We start from the raw sequence: 20,400 nt of genomic DNA, 5'->3' as shown, positions 1-20,400 counted from the left end.
GGCCCGACAGGCAGTGGTGACAGATGCGTTCTTGCAGGTTTGGTCAGGGTGGAGGGATTACATGTTGTCTCCTTTCGCAATGATTATGAAGTTGTCAACACAGGTGAGAAGGCAACAGGTGAGAGTGGTCCATATCGCACCACTCTGGAGGTCTCAGGGCTGGTTTCTGATTCTCATGGAACTTTCTTGGGATTTTCCAATCCTTCTACCCTACACTCCAGATCTCCTTCAGAATCGTCTGGGTAATTATCCGTTAATCCTACAAGGACCTATGCCCCTAGTGGCATGGAGGATTACAGGAAGGTATGTAGAGACCAAGGACTTTCACAAGAGGCTGGAAGAATGCTAGCCATGGCATGGGCAGACAGAAACACGCAACGATACAAGACTGCATGGTCGAAATGGGTTTGTTGGTGTGTTCAACACAGTGAAGAAGATTCCATGAGGAGTGACGTTGTACCAATAATAATTTTTTTTACATCCTTGGCATCGCAAGGTTTGGCTTATCGGAAGGCCAATTCTTACATGTCAGCCATTTCTGCTGGTCACCTGCCAGTACAGGGTTTTATACTGTGGGAACGTTGGTATGTAAACTTATGAGAGGAATTCACCTGGGTCTGCCCCGGAACCCAGGTATTCCAGTCCATGGGACGTCAATTTGGTCCTCAATCTCCTCCAATCATGGCAGCTGTCTAAATAAGAAGTATCAACGAAACTTGCAATGCTGCAAAGTCTGGTCTCTTGTTACAGAGTTTTGGACGTTCGGGCACTGAATATCACAGGTCGTGTTTTTACTCCACAAGGTGTCAAGTTCCACATTACAAGGAAGACCATGTCCAATTCTAAGATGGTATCCTACCAGGCTTTTGATCGATTTCCCAAATTGTGTGAGGGAAGGTGTTTAAGGCATATGAAAACATGATGGAGGATGTCCGACCCGGGTGAAAGACAATTGTTTAAATCTACCCCAAAAATCTTTCAATGCAGTCTTCTCCCACCATTGCTCGATGGGTCATGCAGGAAGCGGGCATTAACGTTTCGCAATTTGGAGCTCACTCTGTGAGAAGGGCAATGACCTCCAAAGTCTTCTCTCTAGTGGCAAGACTATAAGATATCATTAATGGGGCTGATTGGTCTTCGGACTCCATGTTTAAGTAGTTTTATTTCAAACCGGTAATTGATATGGCATCTGTGGTGGTGAACAAGCTTTGAACAAGCATAATCCTCCCTCCGGTCCCGACATAGAATTAAATATTTCCTAGCTTTCGTAACGGAAACATTTAATTCTATTAACCCCTTCGATGCTGGTGACAAAGCCAGCTCGTCATGGGCGTTACCTGCGCTGCGCGCATGACGAGCTGGCTTTGTCACGTAACGCAGGTTTTTTCAAATTTCAGGGCGCAGCGGGAAAACCCGCTAGCGAGCATGCGGTTAAGGACACAGGGTGAGGATTATTCCCTCCCAGGTTTCTGTGAAATTCCCAACCCTGCATGGTTCAAAGGACAGGTTTTGGTTCAAGTTACTCTTACTGGCATTCTAAGGGTGTAAGTATATTTTTTCTTTAATCTTATGTTTGACGGTTTTCGATCATTGATGATGGTATATGTTCAGGTATAGGATGTTTTATTTCTAATATGACGTGTATTTCTCTTTAATTACAACGGGTTTGTGAGTCTATCCAAGGTGACATCGTTAAATCCTGTATGTTTTTCCCAGGGTGTGATTCAACCAACTGAAAATAAAGAAAATATTTGGATTTCTTCTGATGCACTGAAGAAAGAGGAAGTGGACCAACAGATGTCTGCTTGTAAGGAACTGAACAGTCTGTGATTGGTTGAACTTTATTTGTAGTCCTTTCCCGTGAAATTCTGGGCAAGGTAGTTGGTTAAAGTTGAAGTCTGCTGAAAATAATAAAAGAAGGAAGGTTGAACATAATTGTTGCCTTAGTGTCCTTAATAGAATTGAAACTTTCCATTATGAAAGGTAGGAGATTTTACATTATGGTTGGAAAGCACTGATACATTCCTCACTGACTTGCAAGTAGTGAAGGAACTCCAGTAACAAGCCCCTTCCAAATTGCAATTCGGTAGTTTCCCAAATAGCAAAATAGGATTAATACATCAGAAAAAGTAATGTTGCAGCTACAAACACTGTAATTTAGGGTTTGTGAATGCTTAATCACTTTGTATATCAGGCCCTAAGTATTCCGATGACAAGGATTCTTCAGCACTGCTGTATCTGCAACATCTGCTCCCAGAATCAGTCTTCCCTTGATCCCTGTAGCTCCTGCAGCCACGCCTGACCCTCTAGTGCCCACACCCTATACTACGTATTAAGACTTTTCTTGTTCTCATCCACCTGGGTATGTCTTGAAAGATGTGCTGTGCCTTTGCGATATGAAAAGTCTTGTGCATGTAGGGTTCATACTGGTCTGGGGTCACTTGAAAATTGATGAGTCAGAAAGTACCATAGCTATTATGAGCATATCTGGCAGCAACTGAATTCTGAAGTGTCAGTGCATGAGCAGGAAGCACAAGGGTCCAGTGCATAGCAACACATTTTCTGGCAGGGGGGGTAGACCAGGCAGCAGCACAGCCTGTAGATACACGTTTGGAGCCTTGCTTGAGTCTTTTCACCGAAGGAGGTGTCATCTTAGAAGACACCTGGGTGGGGCTGGAAGAGGTTGATGTTACCAATGAAAGGTGGCAGCCAAGCAAGCCAGTGTATTCAACTTGGAATTATACTTCCTTGCACTACTATTCTTTCAACATACAAATAATCAATTCTGGGAAGTTCTTTGGGGTTTCTAGAGCCTACCTATAACATCTCCTTGTTCTTTCCTGTACTACAGTGGCTAATTTAATTTTCTTATCTCCTCCTACTTATTTGTTACAGACTATACAAAGAGCTGGGCTCAGGCGTATATCATAGCTCTTTATGCTTTCCGTCTGTTGCTCTCTTTGTGGATATTCTAGTGCCCTCCTGCTTTCAGCTCTTCCATTCTGTGCATTTGGATCCTATGCTGCTTCTTGTGGATTTTGAAGCTGTACTGCTTGAGGATTCTTGGTACTCTGACATTTACTGTTTAAGGCAGCCTTAATACTGAACACCTCTCCTGAAGCCGCGCCCCCCGCCCCCACACCTCCCTCCCTGTTTTCAGTTTTATTTCCCTTGTGGATCACTGGGATTACAGTTCTTGTTTTTACTTCCACGTAGGATAAACCTGTAACCAGTCCAGGCCTTCAGGGTGGCTGACAAACATTTTCTTTTCCAGAAAAAGACTAAGAAGCTCCTGTCACGGCCAGATTTTTACTCAGTATCACTCCAAAACCTCCTGCAACAAAAAGATAAAGAACAAGTGCTAAGCCTGCTAACAGCAGCAAATGACTTGAAAACTCAAGTCCAAAATCTTTCTTTTATAAATACAGACTTCAGATAGGCCTTGGCAACACTTCAGACTATTCTGATCTGCCATTTCCTTACCTAATTGAGAACAATCATGGAAATCCAAGAACACTCAAAGACTTTCTTAATTCCTGTCTGGAGGTTTTTGTAATTTAAAATACGCGCTCCCTACAGAAACATGCCCTTGAGGTCTTCACCCTCCTACAAGGAGATGCCCCTGACATCCTTACCCTGACTGAAACATGGCTTGATGAGGACTCCAGACCTGCTATAACTGCATGACTTCCTGATGGTTATGACGCCATCTGGCATAACAGGTCAGCAGGAAAAAGAGGAGGTGGGGTGGCGCTTCTGTACAAAAATCAACTGACAATTGAGAAGTTGTCAGGAGAAAACTTAGCAGAGGCGGATATTTTAATAATTAAGGTCTATCACAGCTCCTCAAGTATAGCAATCATGGTAGTATACCGCCCGCCTAAATGCCCACCGCTTTTTGTGGATCTCCTCACCGAATGTGTCACCAATCTCCGTTCACATTTCCAACAACTTCTGGTGGTAGGAGACTTCAACTACCATTGAGACCAACAACCTAGAGGGCCACAGGCCCAACAGCTAGAGGATACGCTCACCACTCTAGGGTTGAAACTGCTAATAACAACGCCTACCCATGTGAAGGGACCACCCTAGACCTGGTTTGGGCAACTCTCCCATATGTGAACCTAGTGGATACCACTCCCTGTGAAGGGTCAGACCAATATTTTGTTAATCTTCTACTCCCCCTAGCTAGGTGCGATTTACGCTCACCACCCAACTGGAAACTAATACGAAGTTGGAATAAATTTGAGGGCCCTAGCTTAGAGAGCACCCTTCGAGAAAACCCCGTCAGGAGGCCAGAGACAGCGGATATTGAAGAGTGGACTGTATCCATCTCCAGCCAGCTATCATCTGCCATTAATAAATTAGCCCCAGTCAAGAAAATAAAAACTGGAAACAAGGGCGCACCCTGGTTCACGGAGGAGCTCAGGGATCTGAAACGCACGCTTCACCACCACGAAAGACTGTGGCATACAGCTTATGAGCCACAGGCTCTCGTAGATTACAGGACAAAGGTCTCCACCTATAAAAAAGCGCTTCTCAGCAGGAAAACTGAATACTATGAAAATAAGATCTTGGTGGCAACGAACAAAGAAAAAGAAACATTTAAAATCCTCAATGAACTGAGTCAAAAACAGTCGCTAGATGCGCCGTCCAGCCAGGAACAATGTATTATATTCTTATCTTACTTCTCCGATAAAGTACAAGACATCCTGGCTGACATTGACAAATCCCCCTTCAAGCAACTCCTCAATGAAGAGGCGGTGACACAGGGAAATAGGGTAGAGCTTATCTCCTCCTTTCAAACTCTCGACCTAGAGACCCTGCAACGCATTGCAATCAAAATCAATCCTGGCTCACCCGCAGATCCTTGCCCACCTAGGATCCTTAAACTTACTCTTCCAGCAATTGAGGGAGAAATCCTCGCTATGTTGAATCTCTAGCTGGAAACTGGAATGGTCCCCAGGTATTTTAAAGAAGCAAGAGTTATCCCCCCACTCAAGAAGACAGGAGCTGACACTTCCAATATGAAAAATTACAGACCCATATCCCAACTCCCTTTCCTGGCCAAAATTATGGAACAACATGTCCTGCAAACTCAATCCAGGTTCATAGAGGACCACCACCTCCTTGGAGATAGGCAGGCTGGCTTCAGAGCTCACCATAGTTTTGAGTTCGTGATGTTGTCAGTACTTGATGAAATCAGGATTACAGCAGATAACAAGAAGCCATGTGTCCTAGTTCTCCTAGACCTGACGGCAGCGTTCAACACGGTCAACCACTCCCAACTCCTGGAAAGAATACAAGACATTGGTATTGGAGGGTCAATCCTCCAATGGATTACTTAATTCCTGACAGACCGCACCCAAAAAATCCAGATGGGCGACTGGGTGTCAGAGAGGGGGTCCATTCCCTGTGGAGTCCCACAAGGGTCGGCACTGTCCCCTCTCTTATTTAACATATACCTCAGACCATTAGTAAAGGACCTAGCCTTGAGGGACTGCCAGGTATTCAACTATGTAGACGAAACGCAAATCATTCTACAAATAGAGAACACCCCACAGGCCCACACCCGGGTGAAAGACGTACTGCGATTTGTGGTAAACTGGATGACGACCAAGATTTGTGGTAAACTGGCTGACGACTAATTCGCTCAAGATCAACACGGACAAAACGGGGGCTTTATGGGCCCATAAGGCTCTCCAAAGGGAGTTAGTGGCCCAAACATGACATGCATGGAGTTATAAAACTCTTTGAGTTGGGTGGGCGTCGCTCCGGGAAACTTGGGAGTGCACAGAGTAGCCCCTGATACTGGCTGTGCAGGGACGGAGCCAGGAAGCACAATGCAAAGACTTTGGAGACCACTTCAGCTTCTTCTTCTTGTGCTTTTTGGACTTACCCGACTTTGATGTTGAGATCTTGAAATGCGAAGATGATCGTACGATGAAAAAGCCTTGAGATCTTCCACAGATACAAGAATGGAACCGGGAGGAACACAAAGCATTCTTTTGCTGCACCGGTCGCAAACCGCCTTCAGGAGCATTCATTTGCACACGACGCAGACCTTGGGATTGTGTCCTCACGCCAAGCCCCAGAGACGCACCAAGAGGAGAACCTACATCTATCTGTGACAATCCAACAAGGATTAAAACCTGAAGGTCTTGAAAAGTACATGATGTCCAACACACTCGGAGCAAAACTCAAACACATCAACAAAACTTCGGTCACAAAATGACCGAGCTAGCTCTCCGGATCCGCACTGTTGGCGCAGGTAATTTCCAAATTGAACGACACAGACTCGCAGCCGAACGACACCACCTACCAGCACACAGAGATACTGCTCAAGATTCTAAGGTGAGGAATCTGCTGTTAGAAGTTTCTATCAGAATTGTTTTTCAGGAACAAATCCTTAACCTTTCCTTTGTGTTTTGAAACAGAAGTAGGGATGAACACCTGTTCTGGAGGATTTAAGCAGAGGTCTATACTGCATCCTTGTTTGACAATGTTTAAAACCTAGAGATCCAAAACATCTTCCCGGACCTCTGAAATGTGTTAAATTTGACTTTCAACCTGTGGTAATATCTCCACTGCTTTATGAGTGCTGCCTTATGCCTCCAAGACTGTTCATTGGAAGAATATATTTTGCATTCTCTACATAATTGAAAAAACTGCCTTCTTCTTGATTGTTTGTTAGAGTCCCGAGATGAAGATAATTAAGAACTTATGCATGTTTGTGATCCCAGAAAGCCTTTTTTAACATGGAATCTAGCTGTTCCCCAAAAAGTTTGATCCCAACGAAAGGAAGTTTCAATAATGCTACCTTCTCTACGTTCTCTGCTTTCCAGCCAAATGTGCCATCAGTCCAAGAATGAGCCACCTACTGCCACGGCTAAAGTCCTTAGACTGTCACTGGCCATGTCTGACAGAAACCTTGCCTAGAGTTCCTAATTGTCCAGTATGTCTTAAAAGTCCTTTCCTCCTGCAGTCCTGCAGTACCCCAGCCATACTGTCAACATCCTTTACAAAACATTGGTGGTATAAGCAGCATATACTCCTGTTCTCAAAGCAAGAGTTAGAGCTGTGTAAGTATTTTTAAGACTGTCTCAGTCTTATTATTCTTAGGCATAAAGTCCTCTGGATTTACCTAAGATTTCCCAGTAAGAGTAGCCAGCATGGAATCAATCTTAACATTAAGCAGAAGAACAGAACCTGCACCTTCCAGTATATAGGTCGTCTGCAAGAACTGAGGAACAGTTAGATCTTAATCGTCCAATCTTGCAGAATCACAGTTTTAAAATGTTGGGAAACAGCAGGAACAAAACAACGCAAAGTAACAAAGATGAAGATTCATCCTCCAAAGTGATTGTTTCCAAGAACTTCAAGATGCATCTCAGATACGAAGAAGTGTGCTCCATTTCTTCTCTAATAATATATTTCCTTGTGGTAGAAGGTACTGCCATTTACGGGGAAGAAGAAGAGTCATCACGGTTATAACATTGCTTATCCTTTCTTCTCTTTCTCCTCTCAGCTTGCAAAGTTGTAACCACAGCAGCATCAATAAGGTGCTGGATCACTGGATTACTTGGACAGATCTGGCAGAAGAATATTACCTTCTGGATTGTATGCACCTTCAGTGACTGTTATCCTAACATGAAGAGCTCTCCTTATGCAGACGTTTCTGGGACCATTCACCCTCCATGGTTTAAATATCACTAAACAAAGAAAGAGCCCTTCAAGGCTTCTGTATTTATATAAAAAAATAGCCTGTAAGATCTAAACATAAACAGCTATTGGTTGGAGATGTATAAACCAATCAGAAAAACAAACTATGTACAGACTAGTCTTGATTGGTTCACACCAATAATGATCTCCATTATAGTCTTCCTATTTATTGTATTCATTTATTTATTTTGCTAGACTCTTGCTGGGTGTTATCACTTTATCACTACTTTTTCTGAAAAGAGGCTATCAAGGTAAGTGTCAAACATAAAGTGCTAAAATTGCAGCTTCATTTCTGGCTAATACATCTTGCTCACATGCCTGTATTACATACCTTTAAGAAGTGACCGCCTACACTTCTTTATGTTCCAGACAGCCAGCCTCCTCTCCTCGTCTCATGTCAAACCCCCCAGAGAGGTAATCAAAAAATAAATCCAATAAAGATTACATACAAATGTGGAAATAAAGAATTACACTGAAATTCTGAGAACCGTGTTACCCTTTATAGTCTGGGGACTTTTAGCCTTCGTTATCAGAAATAAAGGTTGGAGTACGATGACGGTCTGCCGGAGGGGGATGAACTCCTCATTCTATCACAACTGTAACAAAGTAAATGAGGAGGTAATATTCTGGGGAGCAAATCCCTACCTGTGCTCCTAAACCACTATGCTATTTAAACTTTAAGGATAAACACCAAGCTAAAGGAGTAAACATAATGTGTTTTTCTCCTTACTTTTCTTCCATCATGTGAAGTAACATGGTTATACTTGCCTCAGGTTAGTTTCCACGACTCTCTCAAGTCGTTTGTAGAAAGGCCGTGATGTAAAATAGCCACTCCAGTAATGGTCATCTCTATCTGCATATGTAAAGAAATCTCCGCTCAAAACAGGAAACAATGGTTTGCTGCTTTTTTGATCCACAGTTTCAAATTTATTACGAGCCGCAAAGAAGTCTGATAATGTCCCAAACTGTGCCTAACAAGAAAACGTGTCAAGAGTGAGCACAATACATTACAAACTGATGTCAAGAAACTACAGAATGAAAAGACAAGAGTGACACATATTAAGGTTTCCAACTTTGCACCATCATCTGCGTAAGTAAATAGGTCTCCAAACAGCAAGCGAGTTCTAAGCAAAACATTTTTGCTTTAAAAACATTTTTTTTTAATCAACACGTAATGTGATGTTCTCCAACATTCACTAGATTAGATGGCAGTGAGGAACAAAACAAGTCTTACACAGGGAATCACAGCATGTGTAAACTGTTAGTGCACAGCTTATAGACATCAAGCCCAAACAGTTGTAATAGACAATGATCAGACATTCGTATAAACATGGACAAATGCAATTTCTTTTCCAAAGAATAGAGGCAACCTTTTCCTTTATGAAAAACATGGATCTCAATTTGAAACTGATGGGAACAACTTCCCTGAAATTACAGGAACAGCTGAATTGTACCCCAAGTCTGTTATGTAGGCACAGCACAATCCACTATAAAGTTCCCACTGCCATACAGTCTAAGAATATTGCAAGTCGCCATGGAGTTCCTTGACCACTTAGCGGAACAAGGCCAAAGGCTGAGTTACTTTATAAGATCATGGAACTCTGACTTGTCTTGCAATACCCTGCTAACTTATGGCAGAGGGTATTTTGTTTCATATAATACATAGGTATGTCATCACACTTTCCCAAAACTACTAAAAGCAAGGTTACTACTTGTGTAATGATATATCTGTAAGAGACATTAGTTAGTGATAGATTCCTTACCTTAGAGTATCCCCAGGCGTCAGACTGGATCCAGAAATCTTTGCTTAGCAGTTCCCTTACACGTCAGTAGGTGGCATCCTGCGGCTCCGCGTCCGTCACTGGAGTCGTAAGCGCCAAGATGACGACACGGAGACTACTTAGGCGCCATCCATGCGCGCTGATGTCAGATCTGTACACGACTTTCCGCGCCAGGAACGCAGAGCCATGCAAGATACTGACCATTGGTGCATAAAACTAGGGCCCTGAAAGGGATGACCTTAACCCTAGTAATCAGTTCGCAGAACGGGGTTGATGGGTGGGGCGGTAAGGAATCTATCACTAACTAATGTCTCTTATAGATATATCATTACACAAGTAGTAACTTGTGCATCTGAAAGAGACATGTTAGTGATAGATTCCTTACCTTAGAATAGATACCCCAGCAAGAACAAACCCGGTGGTGGGCTGCGAAAAAAATTACACCAGAAAGTCACGGAGAACCTGACACTGTCCCCAAAGCGGGTTGTGCCCCGCGGGCGCTGGGCGCTTGGAGCAAGAAGCGAAAGCCCCACGGGGCTCGCCCCCCGCCTTACCGGGTAAGTGAAAAACGATAAGAGTCTCTCCGGACCGGACTGTCAAGGCAGTAGTAATTGGTAAACGTGTGCAGCGAGGCCCATGTAGCTGCCTGACAAATGTCCTGCAAGGGAACGCCGCATCCCAAGGCAGTAGTGGCTGCCGTCGCCCTGGTGGAATGGGCACGCAGCCCCAGAGGAGGCTCCATCTTAGCCAAGGAGTAACATGCTTTGATGCACAGAACGACCCACCGGGAGGTGGTCCACTTGTTAACGGCCTGACCTTTTTAGGTATCCAACAAAGAGCTGGTCATCCACCGGGAACTGTTGTGTACGCTGCAGATAGAAAGCCCGATTTGGGTTCAGACGGTTGAGCCTCTCCTCCTCCCTACAGGGATGCGGAGGCGGAAAGAAACAAAGTGATGGTCTGCCCGATGTGGAAAGGCGTGACAACCTTAGGCAAGAAAGAAGGACGAGTCCTCAGAATCACTTTGTCTGGATGAACAGAGAGGAAAGGAGGTTTAGAAGAGAGAGCCTGGAGCTCACTCATCCTTCTGGCGGAGGTGATAGCTAGAAAAAGCCGTCTTGAGAGTTAGAAGACGTAAGGGACAGCTATGAAGGGGCTGAACGGGAGTGCACATCAGAAAGGTCAAGACAAGATTCAAGTCCCGTTGAGGCATTATGAAAGGCACAGGTGGAAACGTATGTGTAATACCTTTGAGGAAACGGTTAACAACCGGGGACTTAAAAAGAGAAGGCTTATCTGGAAGCCGTAGAAAGGCGGAGATGGCCAAAAAATATCCTTTGATAGTGCCGAGAGCAGAGCCGTGCTGGGCAAAATAGAGAAGGAACAGAAGGAGCTCAGAAAGAGGGGCAGAAAGGGGATCCAGAGCCTTTGCTGTGCACCATGCCACAAATTTGTTCCACCTGCAGGCGTATACCGTTTTAGTGAAGGGACGCCTGGCTGCCAGAATAACACAGACTTTGGGTAGAAGGTCAAAAGCCAAGCCGTCAACTATCGCCGCTCAATCTCCGCACATGGAGGTGGAGGCTGGACAGGTTCGGGTGCAGGACCGTCCCCTGCTGCTGCAACAGAGGATCCTCCCGAAGAGGCAGAAGGATCGGGGGGATCGACCGCCATGCTGAGCAACTCGGGATACCAGTATCATCGTGCCCAATCCGGAGCCACAAGGATAACTTGGGCCCGGTCGTGCCTGATCTTCTCCAGCACTCTGGGCAGAAGTGGTATAGGCGGAAAGGTGTACGATAGACCGCAGCTCCACTCGCGACGAAAAGCGTCTCCGAGAGAGCGCCCGCCTTGGAAATTCCAACACGCAGAACTGATGACATTGCGTGTTCTCTTCAGTGGCGAATAGATCTAACCAAGGCTTTACCCACTGCTGAAAGACAGCTTGCGCCACATCCAAGTTCAGACGCCATTCGTGATCCATCAAGCACCGGCGTCTAAGTTCGTCCGCCCTGGCGTTCAGAGAACCTGCCAGAGTTTGAACCACCAAGGTAATGCCTTGATGTTCCAGCCATGTCCAGAGGCGCAGAGCCTCCTGACATAGGGTCCAGGACCCCACCCCGCCCTGTTTGTTGCAATACCACATGGCGGTGGTGTTGTCTGTGAACACCTGCACCACACTTCCCCTAACAGAGGGAAGGAATGCCTTCAGTGCAAGTTGGATCGCCTGCAGCTCCAAAAGGTTGATATAGAGCCGGGACTCTGCCGGAGACCAGAGGCCTCTGATCTCCGCCTCTCCCATGAGGCCTCCCCAGCCCTGGAGGGACGCGTCCGTCACAACTACGTGCTCCGGCTGGGGAAGAGAGAGGGATCTGCCGCTGACCCAATCGCGGTCTGTGAGCCACCACTGCAGCTGTCTCGCAGTGCCCTCTGAGATCAGGACATGGTCGGACAGGTTGCCCTGATGCTGGGCCCACTGAAACTTCAGGTCCCACTGCAGAGCCCGCATCCGCCAACGGGAATGATGCACCAGAAAGATGCAGGAAGTCATCAGTCCCAGAAGCCGCAGCGTCAACCTGACCGAAACTCGGGATAAAGGCTGAAAGAGTGGAATCAGAGCCTGTATATCCAGAACCCGCTGTTCGGGTGGGTAAACCCGAAACTGCGCCGAGTCGAGAACCGCTCCGATGAAAAGGAGCTTCTGAGAGGGACACAGGTGTGACTTCGGCACATTGATGGAGAACCCCAGCTGGTGCAAGATGCCGTCTTCTGGAGGTGGCTGACGACTGTCTGGAGCGAGCCCGCCTTCAACAACCAGTCGTCGGGGTAGGGGAAGACTGAAACCCTCAACCTGCGCAGATGAGCTGCAACCACCGCCATCACTTTTGTAAACACCCGTGGGGCGCTGGTAAGGCCGAAGGGGAGCACGGTAAACTGAAAGTGCTTGTGGCCTACCGTGAACCGCAGGTAGCGCCTGGTGGGCCGGCAGGACGGGGATGTGGAAGTAAGCGTCCTGCATGTCCAACGCTACCATCCAGTCTCCTGGGTCCAGGGCAGCTAACACCTGAGCCAGAGTCAGCATCTTAAACTTCTCCTTCCGGAGGAAGCTGTTGACGTTCCGTAGGTCCAAGATAGGGCGTAGGCCCCCTTTGCCCTTCTTGGGTACCAGAAAGTAGTGGGAGTAGCAACCACACCCTACTTCTGGCCCAGGAACGCGCTTGATGGCCCCCTTGGCCAAGAGGGCCGAAACTTCCTCCTGCAGAAGCCTCAAATGATCCCCCGATACGCGGTGGTGTTGCGGTGGCATGGCTTGAGGGGTTGTCTCGAAGGGGAGGGAGTAGCCCCTTCAGACAATTTGCAGCACCCACCTGTCTGATGTGACGGTGCGCCAGTGGGAGTGGTGATGGCGAACCCTGCCCCCCACTGGCGTCACATGGGCCTGAAAGCACGGACTAGGAAGGTTTTGAGGCGGATGCTGTCGGGGTAGGTGTGGACTGGCCTCGCCGTGGACCCTGACCACCGCCACTGCGGTTTCCACGTCCGCCACCGCGTTGGATATTAGACTGCGGCGCGTGGCTGGCAGCACGTGTGGGGGCACCCCTTCCTTGGCCACGAAAGGAGCGAAAGGCACCCATTTGTTGGCGCGGGGCCGAGAGGCCCAAGGACTTGGCCGTAGCCCTGGAGTCCTTAAAGCGCTCAAGCGCATGGTCTGCCTTGTCGCCAAAGAGGCGACGGCCATCAAACGGCATGTCCATAAGTGTGTTTTGGACATCGGACGAGAAATTGGCGGACCTCAACCAGGTGTGATGACGAATCGCCACCGTCGTTGAGTCGGTAGTGTCCAGCCCACACTGGATGGAATACCGTGCTGCATCCCGGCCCTCCACCAGGGCTTGGCCGAGTCTAGCCCGTACCTCCAATGGGCAGTGTGGCAGCAAGTCCGCGACCGTGTCCTACAGAGAGTGGGTGTACCGGCCTAAGAGGCACTCGGTATTAACGGACCGCAATCCCAAACTTTGGGAGGAGAATATCTTCTTTCCGTAATTCTCGTACCTCTTAGATTCCAGGTCGGGGGGAGCGGACGGGAATGCGGTCTGGGAATTGGAGGCCTGGATAACCAGGCTCTCAGGGGTGGGATGGGTAGACAGAAAGCAAGGGTCACCCGGAGCCGGGCGGTGGCGTCTGGCCACGTTCCTATCCACAGGCTGTCCTGTGGCGGGCCTGGACCAAGTGCCCAAAAGAACGTCTGACAAGGCCTCATTAAACGGTAGCAGAGGCTCGGCCGAGCTTGACTGCGGTTTAAGGACCTAAGTGAGGAGGTTAGTCCTCACGGCCGCGACGGGGAGCTCAAGGCCCAGGGCCTTGGCCGCCCTCATCAGCACCACGCTATAAGCAGCCCCCTCCTCCGTAGCCACGCTAGGAGGGGAGACAAAGCCAGTGTCGGGCGAAGTGTCCAGCCCACTGGCCTCCCCAAGCTCTCCTGTCCAGTCCACAGAAGACTGACACTCCTGTGCCAGAGGGTCCTCAGACCCCTCCCAATCCTCCTCATCACCCACAGCCTGGTACTCAGGCTCAAAAGATGGGGCCGGGTCATTGAAATAAAAATCTCCCAGCGGCGTCGAGAGCGGCGCTGGGCGGCGGCGAGAGCGGCGCCGCTCCGACGCCGGACCCGAATCGAGGACAGGACCAGGGATGACATCGTCCAGGGACGGCGTCGGGGGCGACACCCGAGGGGCCGGCGCGGTCGACCGGCGACGACCCGGATCCGGAACCGGATCCAATGGGACCCTGCGGCATCGGGACCGAAGTTGCCGACGGCGCCGAGGCCAAAGCCCCGGACAGCGCCGGTGCCGAAGCATCCGGTCCGCGTGGGGACCCAGTCGGAACCGCTAGGCCCGAAGGCGCCGCGGAACCCGACGGAGGAGCGAGATTCCTCATGGCCATGAGGAAGTCAGCAATCTCCCCCGGCGTCGCGTCCTGCCCAGGGACTGGCGGGTGTGGGGCAGGCTGCAACACCTGCGGCTCCAGCTGAGCCACGTGGGTGGTGTCGCCCGAACCCCCGGCCGCGTCGCGCGAGCGTCGGGGGGAGTCAGAAGAGCGATGGTGCCTCTTCGACTTCTTGTGCCTCTTACCTGAGGACTTCGAGCCCGAAGACCGATGACGACTTCCGGAACTGTGGTGGCTCCGGCACCGCGACCGGTCCCTCGACCTCCGTTCGGACCGGGACCTCGAGCGGCGCGGGGCAGACTGCCGAAGCTCGAGTCGCTTACGGGACCGCTTCCGTCTAGCCTTAGACGTCAGGGCCCGGCAGTCGGAGCAGGACTTGTCGTCGTGGTCCGGGCCCAAACAGTGCAGGCACCGGCGATGGGGGTCGGTAACCGACATCAGTCGGATGCAGTCGGCGCAGGGCTTGAACCCGGGCATCCCTTCCCGGCACCGTCGGAGTCGATAGACTTCGAAAAATGGATCAAAAAGGATCTCAAAAGGTTAGTCAAAAAGTGACTTGGGTACAACTTTTTCCAGATCTGCGCTAGCTGGCGCGGACAAAAGAATAACTGACGTCAGGGCCCGGCAGTCGGAGCAAAACTTGTCGTCGTGGTCCGGGCCCAAACAGTGCAGGCACCGGCGATGGGGGTCGGTAACCGACATCAGTCGGATGCAGTCGGCGCAGGGCTTGAACCCGGGCATCCCTTCCCGGCACCGTCGGAGTCGATAGACTTCGAAAAATGGATCAAAAAGGATCTCAAAAGGTTAGTCAAAAAGTGACTTGGGTACAACTTTTTCCAGATCTGCGCTAGCTGGCGCGGACAAAAGAATAACTGACGTCAGCACGCGGAGGCAGCGTCTAAGTACTCCGACGACGTCATCACGGCGCCCAGGACCGATGCGCAAGGGTACTGCTACGCAAAAATTTCCGGATCCAGTCTGACGCCTGGGGATATTCTTAGGTAAGGAATCTATCACTAACGTGTCTCTTTCAGATGTCTATTGCTCCAGGCGGAAATTCCATACTCCCTCTTGTACCCAGCAAAATTGAGGGTCACACATGATGGCACCACACATTATTTTATTGACGCTAAATCCGCACTTAAGTTTGCGAAACATATTTGTGGCTCCAAGTCAAAGAGGAAGACCGTACCTGGGGAAATGCGGAGGATCGCATGAGTGACAATGACTGAAAACTGAAGGTCCATTTATGTTGTGTTTCTTGTGTTCTGTTCCTTTCTTGAGAATGCTGATATGGGTTTTCTATATGAATCTTGAGGTGATCTCCTGTGTTAAACATCAAGCCGACACTGCAATTCCTAATATACACTTAGCATTGGCTAGATTTGTACCGCAACGTACCCTTATATATGCTCTTGCTAGCTTAATTAACTTTATTTATTATTTATTTTAGAGTTTTCTATAGCGCGAACTTGAACCGATTAGGTTATCAGAGCGCTTTACATAGCACCAGTTCCGTTACATGTTATCACAGCAGTTTACTTGAGTTTTTATGTGCCAGCGACTTAGATCGCGACAACACAGCCACCCTGTGAAAACAGGGATGTACGCTAGGGATACCACGCCTCCAAGGGGTATATCCCAATGCTCACAAGTTCTAGTTGTTTTTACGCTATGCGTATTACGGGGAGGGATTTGACAAAACCTAATTGGGGGGTTGATGCGGGTGGGGGGTGGTTTGGGAAACTTGGATGTTTGGCGAACTGTCAGTCCTACAGGAACAGGTTCTGTCTTTCTATTGCACATAGACATGTTGTGGGTCGATTTGGATACAACTGCAAAACACTAGAAGGTAGATGGGTGTGACAAAGGTATTAACATGGAACATTCGAGGTTTAAATGATAGCAGGAAGGTGAGACTAATGCACGGCTACTTGCAGAGGCATAACATAGATGTATGCTTTTTACAGGAAACGCATATCAACTCCACACCATCACCAAAACTCAAACATTCCAGGTGGGGATCCATATATTCAGCTATATACTCAAACTATGCCCGAGGGGTAGCAATTCGTATACGGAAGGGAATAGACTGGAGAGAACATAGGGTTTCTAGTGATACAGACGGAAGATATGTTGTGTTGCATGGGAAAACCACTTGTACTGGCGGCTGTATATGGCCCAAATGTCGATGATCCGGGGTTTTTTAGGGGAGTCTGGGCACAGGTAACGATGATGGACTGCTCAACGATTATTTGGGGAGGAGACTTCAATGTGGTGTTAAACGATTCTTTAGATCGTAGGGGCGCATCTAGACTACTACACCCACATCCAAGCCAGGCTTTAAAATATATAATTAAGGAGGGCTCACTGATAGATATATGGAGAACAAATGTCAGAGAAGGAACATGCATATCCAGCCACCATGCAGCCTGGTCAAGGTTAGACTTTTGGCTAGTGTCCCCAGTTGTGGCTGCTTGGCAGTTAATGTGGTTGGCCTGGCCCGCTCACTTTCAGACCATGCCCCCTGCCTTTTGGAACTGGTGTTTCCAGATGCCCCCACTCGAGCCTTCACCTGGCGCCTACCGCCGAATGCACTACTAGATGCAGCATTTACTGAAGAAATCAGGAAAGATAGAACAGACTACTTTGAAAACAATACAGGATCTGTATCTACAGAATCGGTACTTTGGGATGCATTTGTTATGTTATGTTATGTTATTCACTTTTGTATCGCGCTCGAATCACCTGGGGGCATCTCGGCGCTTTACTCTAACTCACCTCTGAGGTAGGACAGTAAGAGGACAAATTTAATACAGGAGAGCTTTTAAATGTTTCCTAAAAACGAGGTAGGAGGGAATTTCTCGTAGGGAAAGTGGAAGACTATTCCAGTATTTGGAGGCGATATAAGAGAAAGCCATGCCCCCGGATCGCTGGCGTCTGATACGGGGCACAAGAAGCAACTGCTATGTACCGGATCTTAAGCAGCGAGTTGGCACATATCTTTCCAATTTATTCTGGAGATATTCTGGACCCTGACCCTGAAGTGCACGGAAGGTCTTTCTTAAAAAAGGCTCTCTGCTTGATTGGAAGCCAGTGTAGCTGTCTCAGCAGTGGTTGTGAGGAGGTGCCCGCCGGCATATTCAGAACAAGCCTGGCCGCCGTGTTCTGAATCACCTGTACTTTTTTCAGAGCCATAGCTCCCACTGAGGCTAACAGGGCGTTCCCGTAGTTCATGCGACTCATCACCACGGCCTGAGTTATTAATCTGCGATGTTCTAAGGGGATGAACGGAAGGATCTTCCGTAGTAGTCTTAATCTATAGTAACAAGCCCCTGATATTGCGGCTACCTGATCCTGCATGGACAGGGACTGGTTTAATTTGATGCCCAAATTGTTGACACAAGGCTTCGGAATTGGAGGTGGGACGTGTTTAGGTGGCCACCAATCATTTGTCCAGACTGCTTCGGCCTTCCCCAGAAGCATGACTTCCGTCTTGCTTGGATTTAACTGTAAGCAGTTGTTGGTCAACCAGTTGGAAATTGCAGAGATTCCCCTAGAAAAGCGGAGTCTGTCAGCTTCTGGGTCTTGGCCAATGTTAAAAAGCAGCTGGGTATCATCAGCATACGATATAATATCAAACCCCAGTGCTTCCACCACCTTAGCCAAAGGGGCCAAATAGATATTAAAAAGAGTAGGGCTAAGGCAGGAGCCCAGGGGGACGCCCTTATCCAGTGATGTTCTTTCAGATTGGTGGGGGCCCAAAATGACCGTTTGGGAGCGATCTGCCAAGAAGTTCCGGAGCCATTTATGAGCCAGTCCCTGAATCCCACATGCGCTTAGCCTCTCCGCGAGCCTGGAATGGGAGATGGTATCAAAGGCCGCGGAGAGGTCAAGCAAAATCAGGATTGCTAAGCCGCCCGTGCCCAATTTTGTTCTCAAAGAATCCGTCACAGATAGGAGGTCCGTTTCTGTGCTGAATCCTCGGCGGAAGCCGTACTGGGATGCATCCAGAATCCTATTTTCCTAGAGGTAGCTGTTCAGTTGCCTATTGACCAGGCTTTCCAATATTTTGCCCAGAAGTGGAAGCAAGGAGATAGGCCGATAATTGCCCGGCTCTGACGGGTCGGCCGAAGGTTTTTTTAAAATGGGGCGCACAAGGGCTTCCTTCCAAGGTGTCGGAATTACTCCTTCCCTAATAAATAAATTAAAGATCTTTTGTACTGAGGGGGCCAGAATGTGGGATAAGAGCGACATTATTTTGGGTGGACAAAGGTCCATTGGTGACCGTTTGGATTTCAGGTAGCGTAAAAGGTTCAAAGTGTTCAAGAGAACACCTGGGCCCTATGGTTTCAGCAATTGAGTTATCTATATCCTAAAAACTAGCCAGGTTCTCTATGGAGAAGTTCGCGTATATTTTTTCGATATTCTCATACAAAAACTCAGCCAGTGAGTCACAGAGATCCTTTGTCTCAATGGCAGGTTGTTTACACACCGAGGGTTCCACAAAATCCTTTACTATATCAAAGAGGGCCTTGGCGGAGTTATTGGAGTGCTCAATTTGATTTGCGATGAACACACACCGTGCAACTTTAAGATTTCGATGCTATGCTGCCAGGGCAGCTTTATATTGTTGTTTTAATTGAACTGATTATTGCGTCTCCATTGTCTTTCGAGTTTCTTGCATGCAGATTTTTCCTGTCTCAGTTCTGAGGTAAACCATTTGGGTGAGTTCCGTTTAGGGGTACATTTCGTTTCTGTTTCATTTAAAGTGGTCATTAGAGGGCAATGTATATCACGCCAAGCAGGAGTTCTTAAGGCAATTAGGGCTACCATGAACATGATGGAGAGGGAGCTCAAAGACCTGGAGAAGTTATTCTATGAAAACCCCATGCTCGAACTGGCAACACAAATTAAAGCAAAATTGTTAGACTTTACTGAGGAAGCACAACACGAACTAAAATTCCTGGGTAAACAGGCAGAGGCTCGGACATACGGAGAAGGGGATAGGCCTAGTCGGACGCTAGCTAGGCTCATTAATGCTACAGCACCAACTACACACATCTACACTATAGTTAACTCTGAAGGAGATGTGATTATAGGACAAGATGAGATCTTGAAGACATTTGCAACATTCTACTCCAACTTATATGAGTCCACACATGTAATGTCACAAGACTCCCTTAAAACATATTTAGATTCCATTGCCCTGGTGTGGTTCAATGATATGCATCGCAGATACATGGACCTTCCAGTTACGGTCCAAGATATTGCTACGGTTATTAAAGGTCTGCCATTAAACAAGGCCCCAGGACCTGATGGGCTCACCACGGCATTTTATAAAACATATGTGGAAGAACTTGCACCAAAGCTACACGCTGTATTTGCCGAGGCTCTGGAAGTGGGGGTGCTACCGGAGTCCATGAGGGAGGCGCTAATTGTCACACTTTTGAAACCAGACATAGATAGCCAATCACTTGTCTCTTACAGACCTCTATCTCTCATAAATGTTGACGTAAAAATATAGGATGTATGACGTTACAACGCATGCTTTTACCACGCATGCTGTTACAAAGCAGGTTTTACTACGCAAACCATTACAACGCATAGCGCTTTGGGGTGTTGGATAGTGAATAGTTTAATTTACTATTCCAAATCCAGCCCCCGTGGACACTAGAGAAGGTGTTGGATAGTAAATCTATTACCTATCCTAGAGCGCCCCCCCCAGCGCAATGCGTTGTAATGGTTTTCATTGTAAAACCTGCGTTGTAATAGCACTGCGTGGTAACAGTTGCGTTGTAAATGATGTTTCCCAAAAATATATGCAAAAATTGTAGCTGATCGCCTACAACCACTACTCCCAATGGTGGCTCTCCCAGACCAATCAGGGTTCCTACCGGATCGTGCAACTTCGCATAACCTAAGAACGATATTTTCCGTGCTGCATTAC

General features: G+C 47.9%; 1 protein-coding gene across 1 annotated transcript in view; it reads right to left on the bottom strand.

The window, feature by feature from the left end:
• The window catches only part of MAN2A1 (mannosidase alpha class 2A member 1), a 1,326,430-nt gene that overhangs the window by 717,096 nt on the left and 588,934 nt on the right, over positions 1–20,400 (bottom strand). The window contains exon 9 of the mRNA XM_086961008.1: positions 8,491–8,693. Coding sequence (XP_086817134.1) covers positions 8,491–8,693 — 203 coding nt within the window. The remainder of the gene's footprint in view (positions 1–8,490; positions 8,694–20,400) is intronic.

This window comes from Lissotriton vulgaris, chromosome 3_1 (genome assembly GCF_964263255.1).
Source record: "Lissotriton vulgaris chromosome 3_1, aLisVul1.2, whole genome shotgun sequence".
NCBI classification, from domain to species: Eukaryota; Metazoa; Chordata; class Amphibia; order Caudata; family Salamandridae; genus Lissotriton; species Lissotriton vulgaris.
Note: the sequence above shows the minus strand (reverse complement) of the source record. Positions and strands in the feature narration are given on the sequence as shown.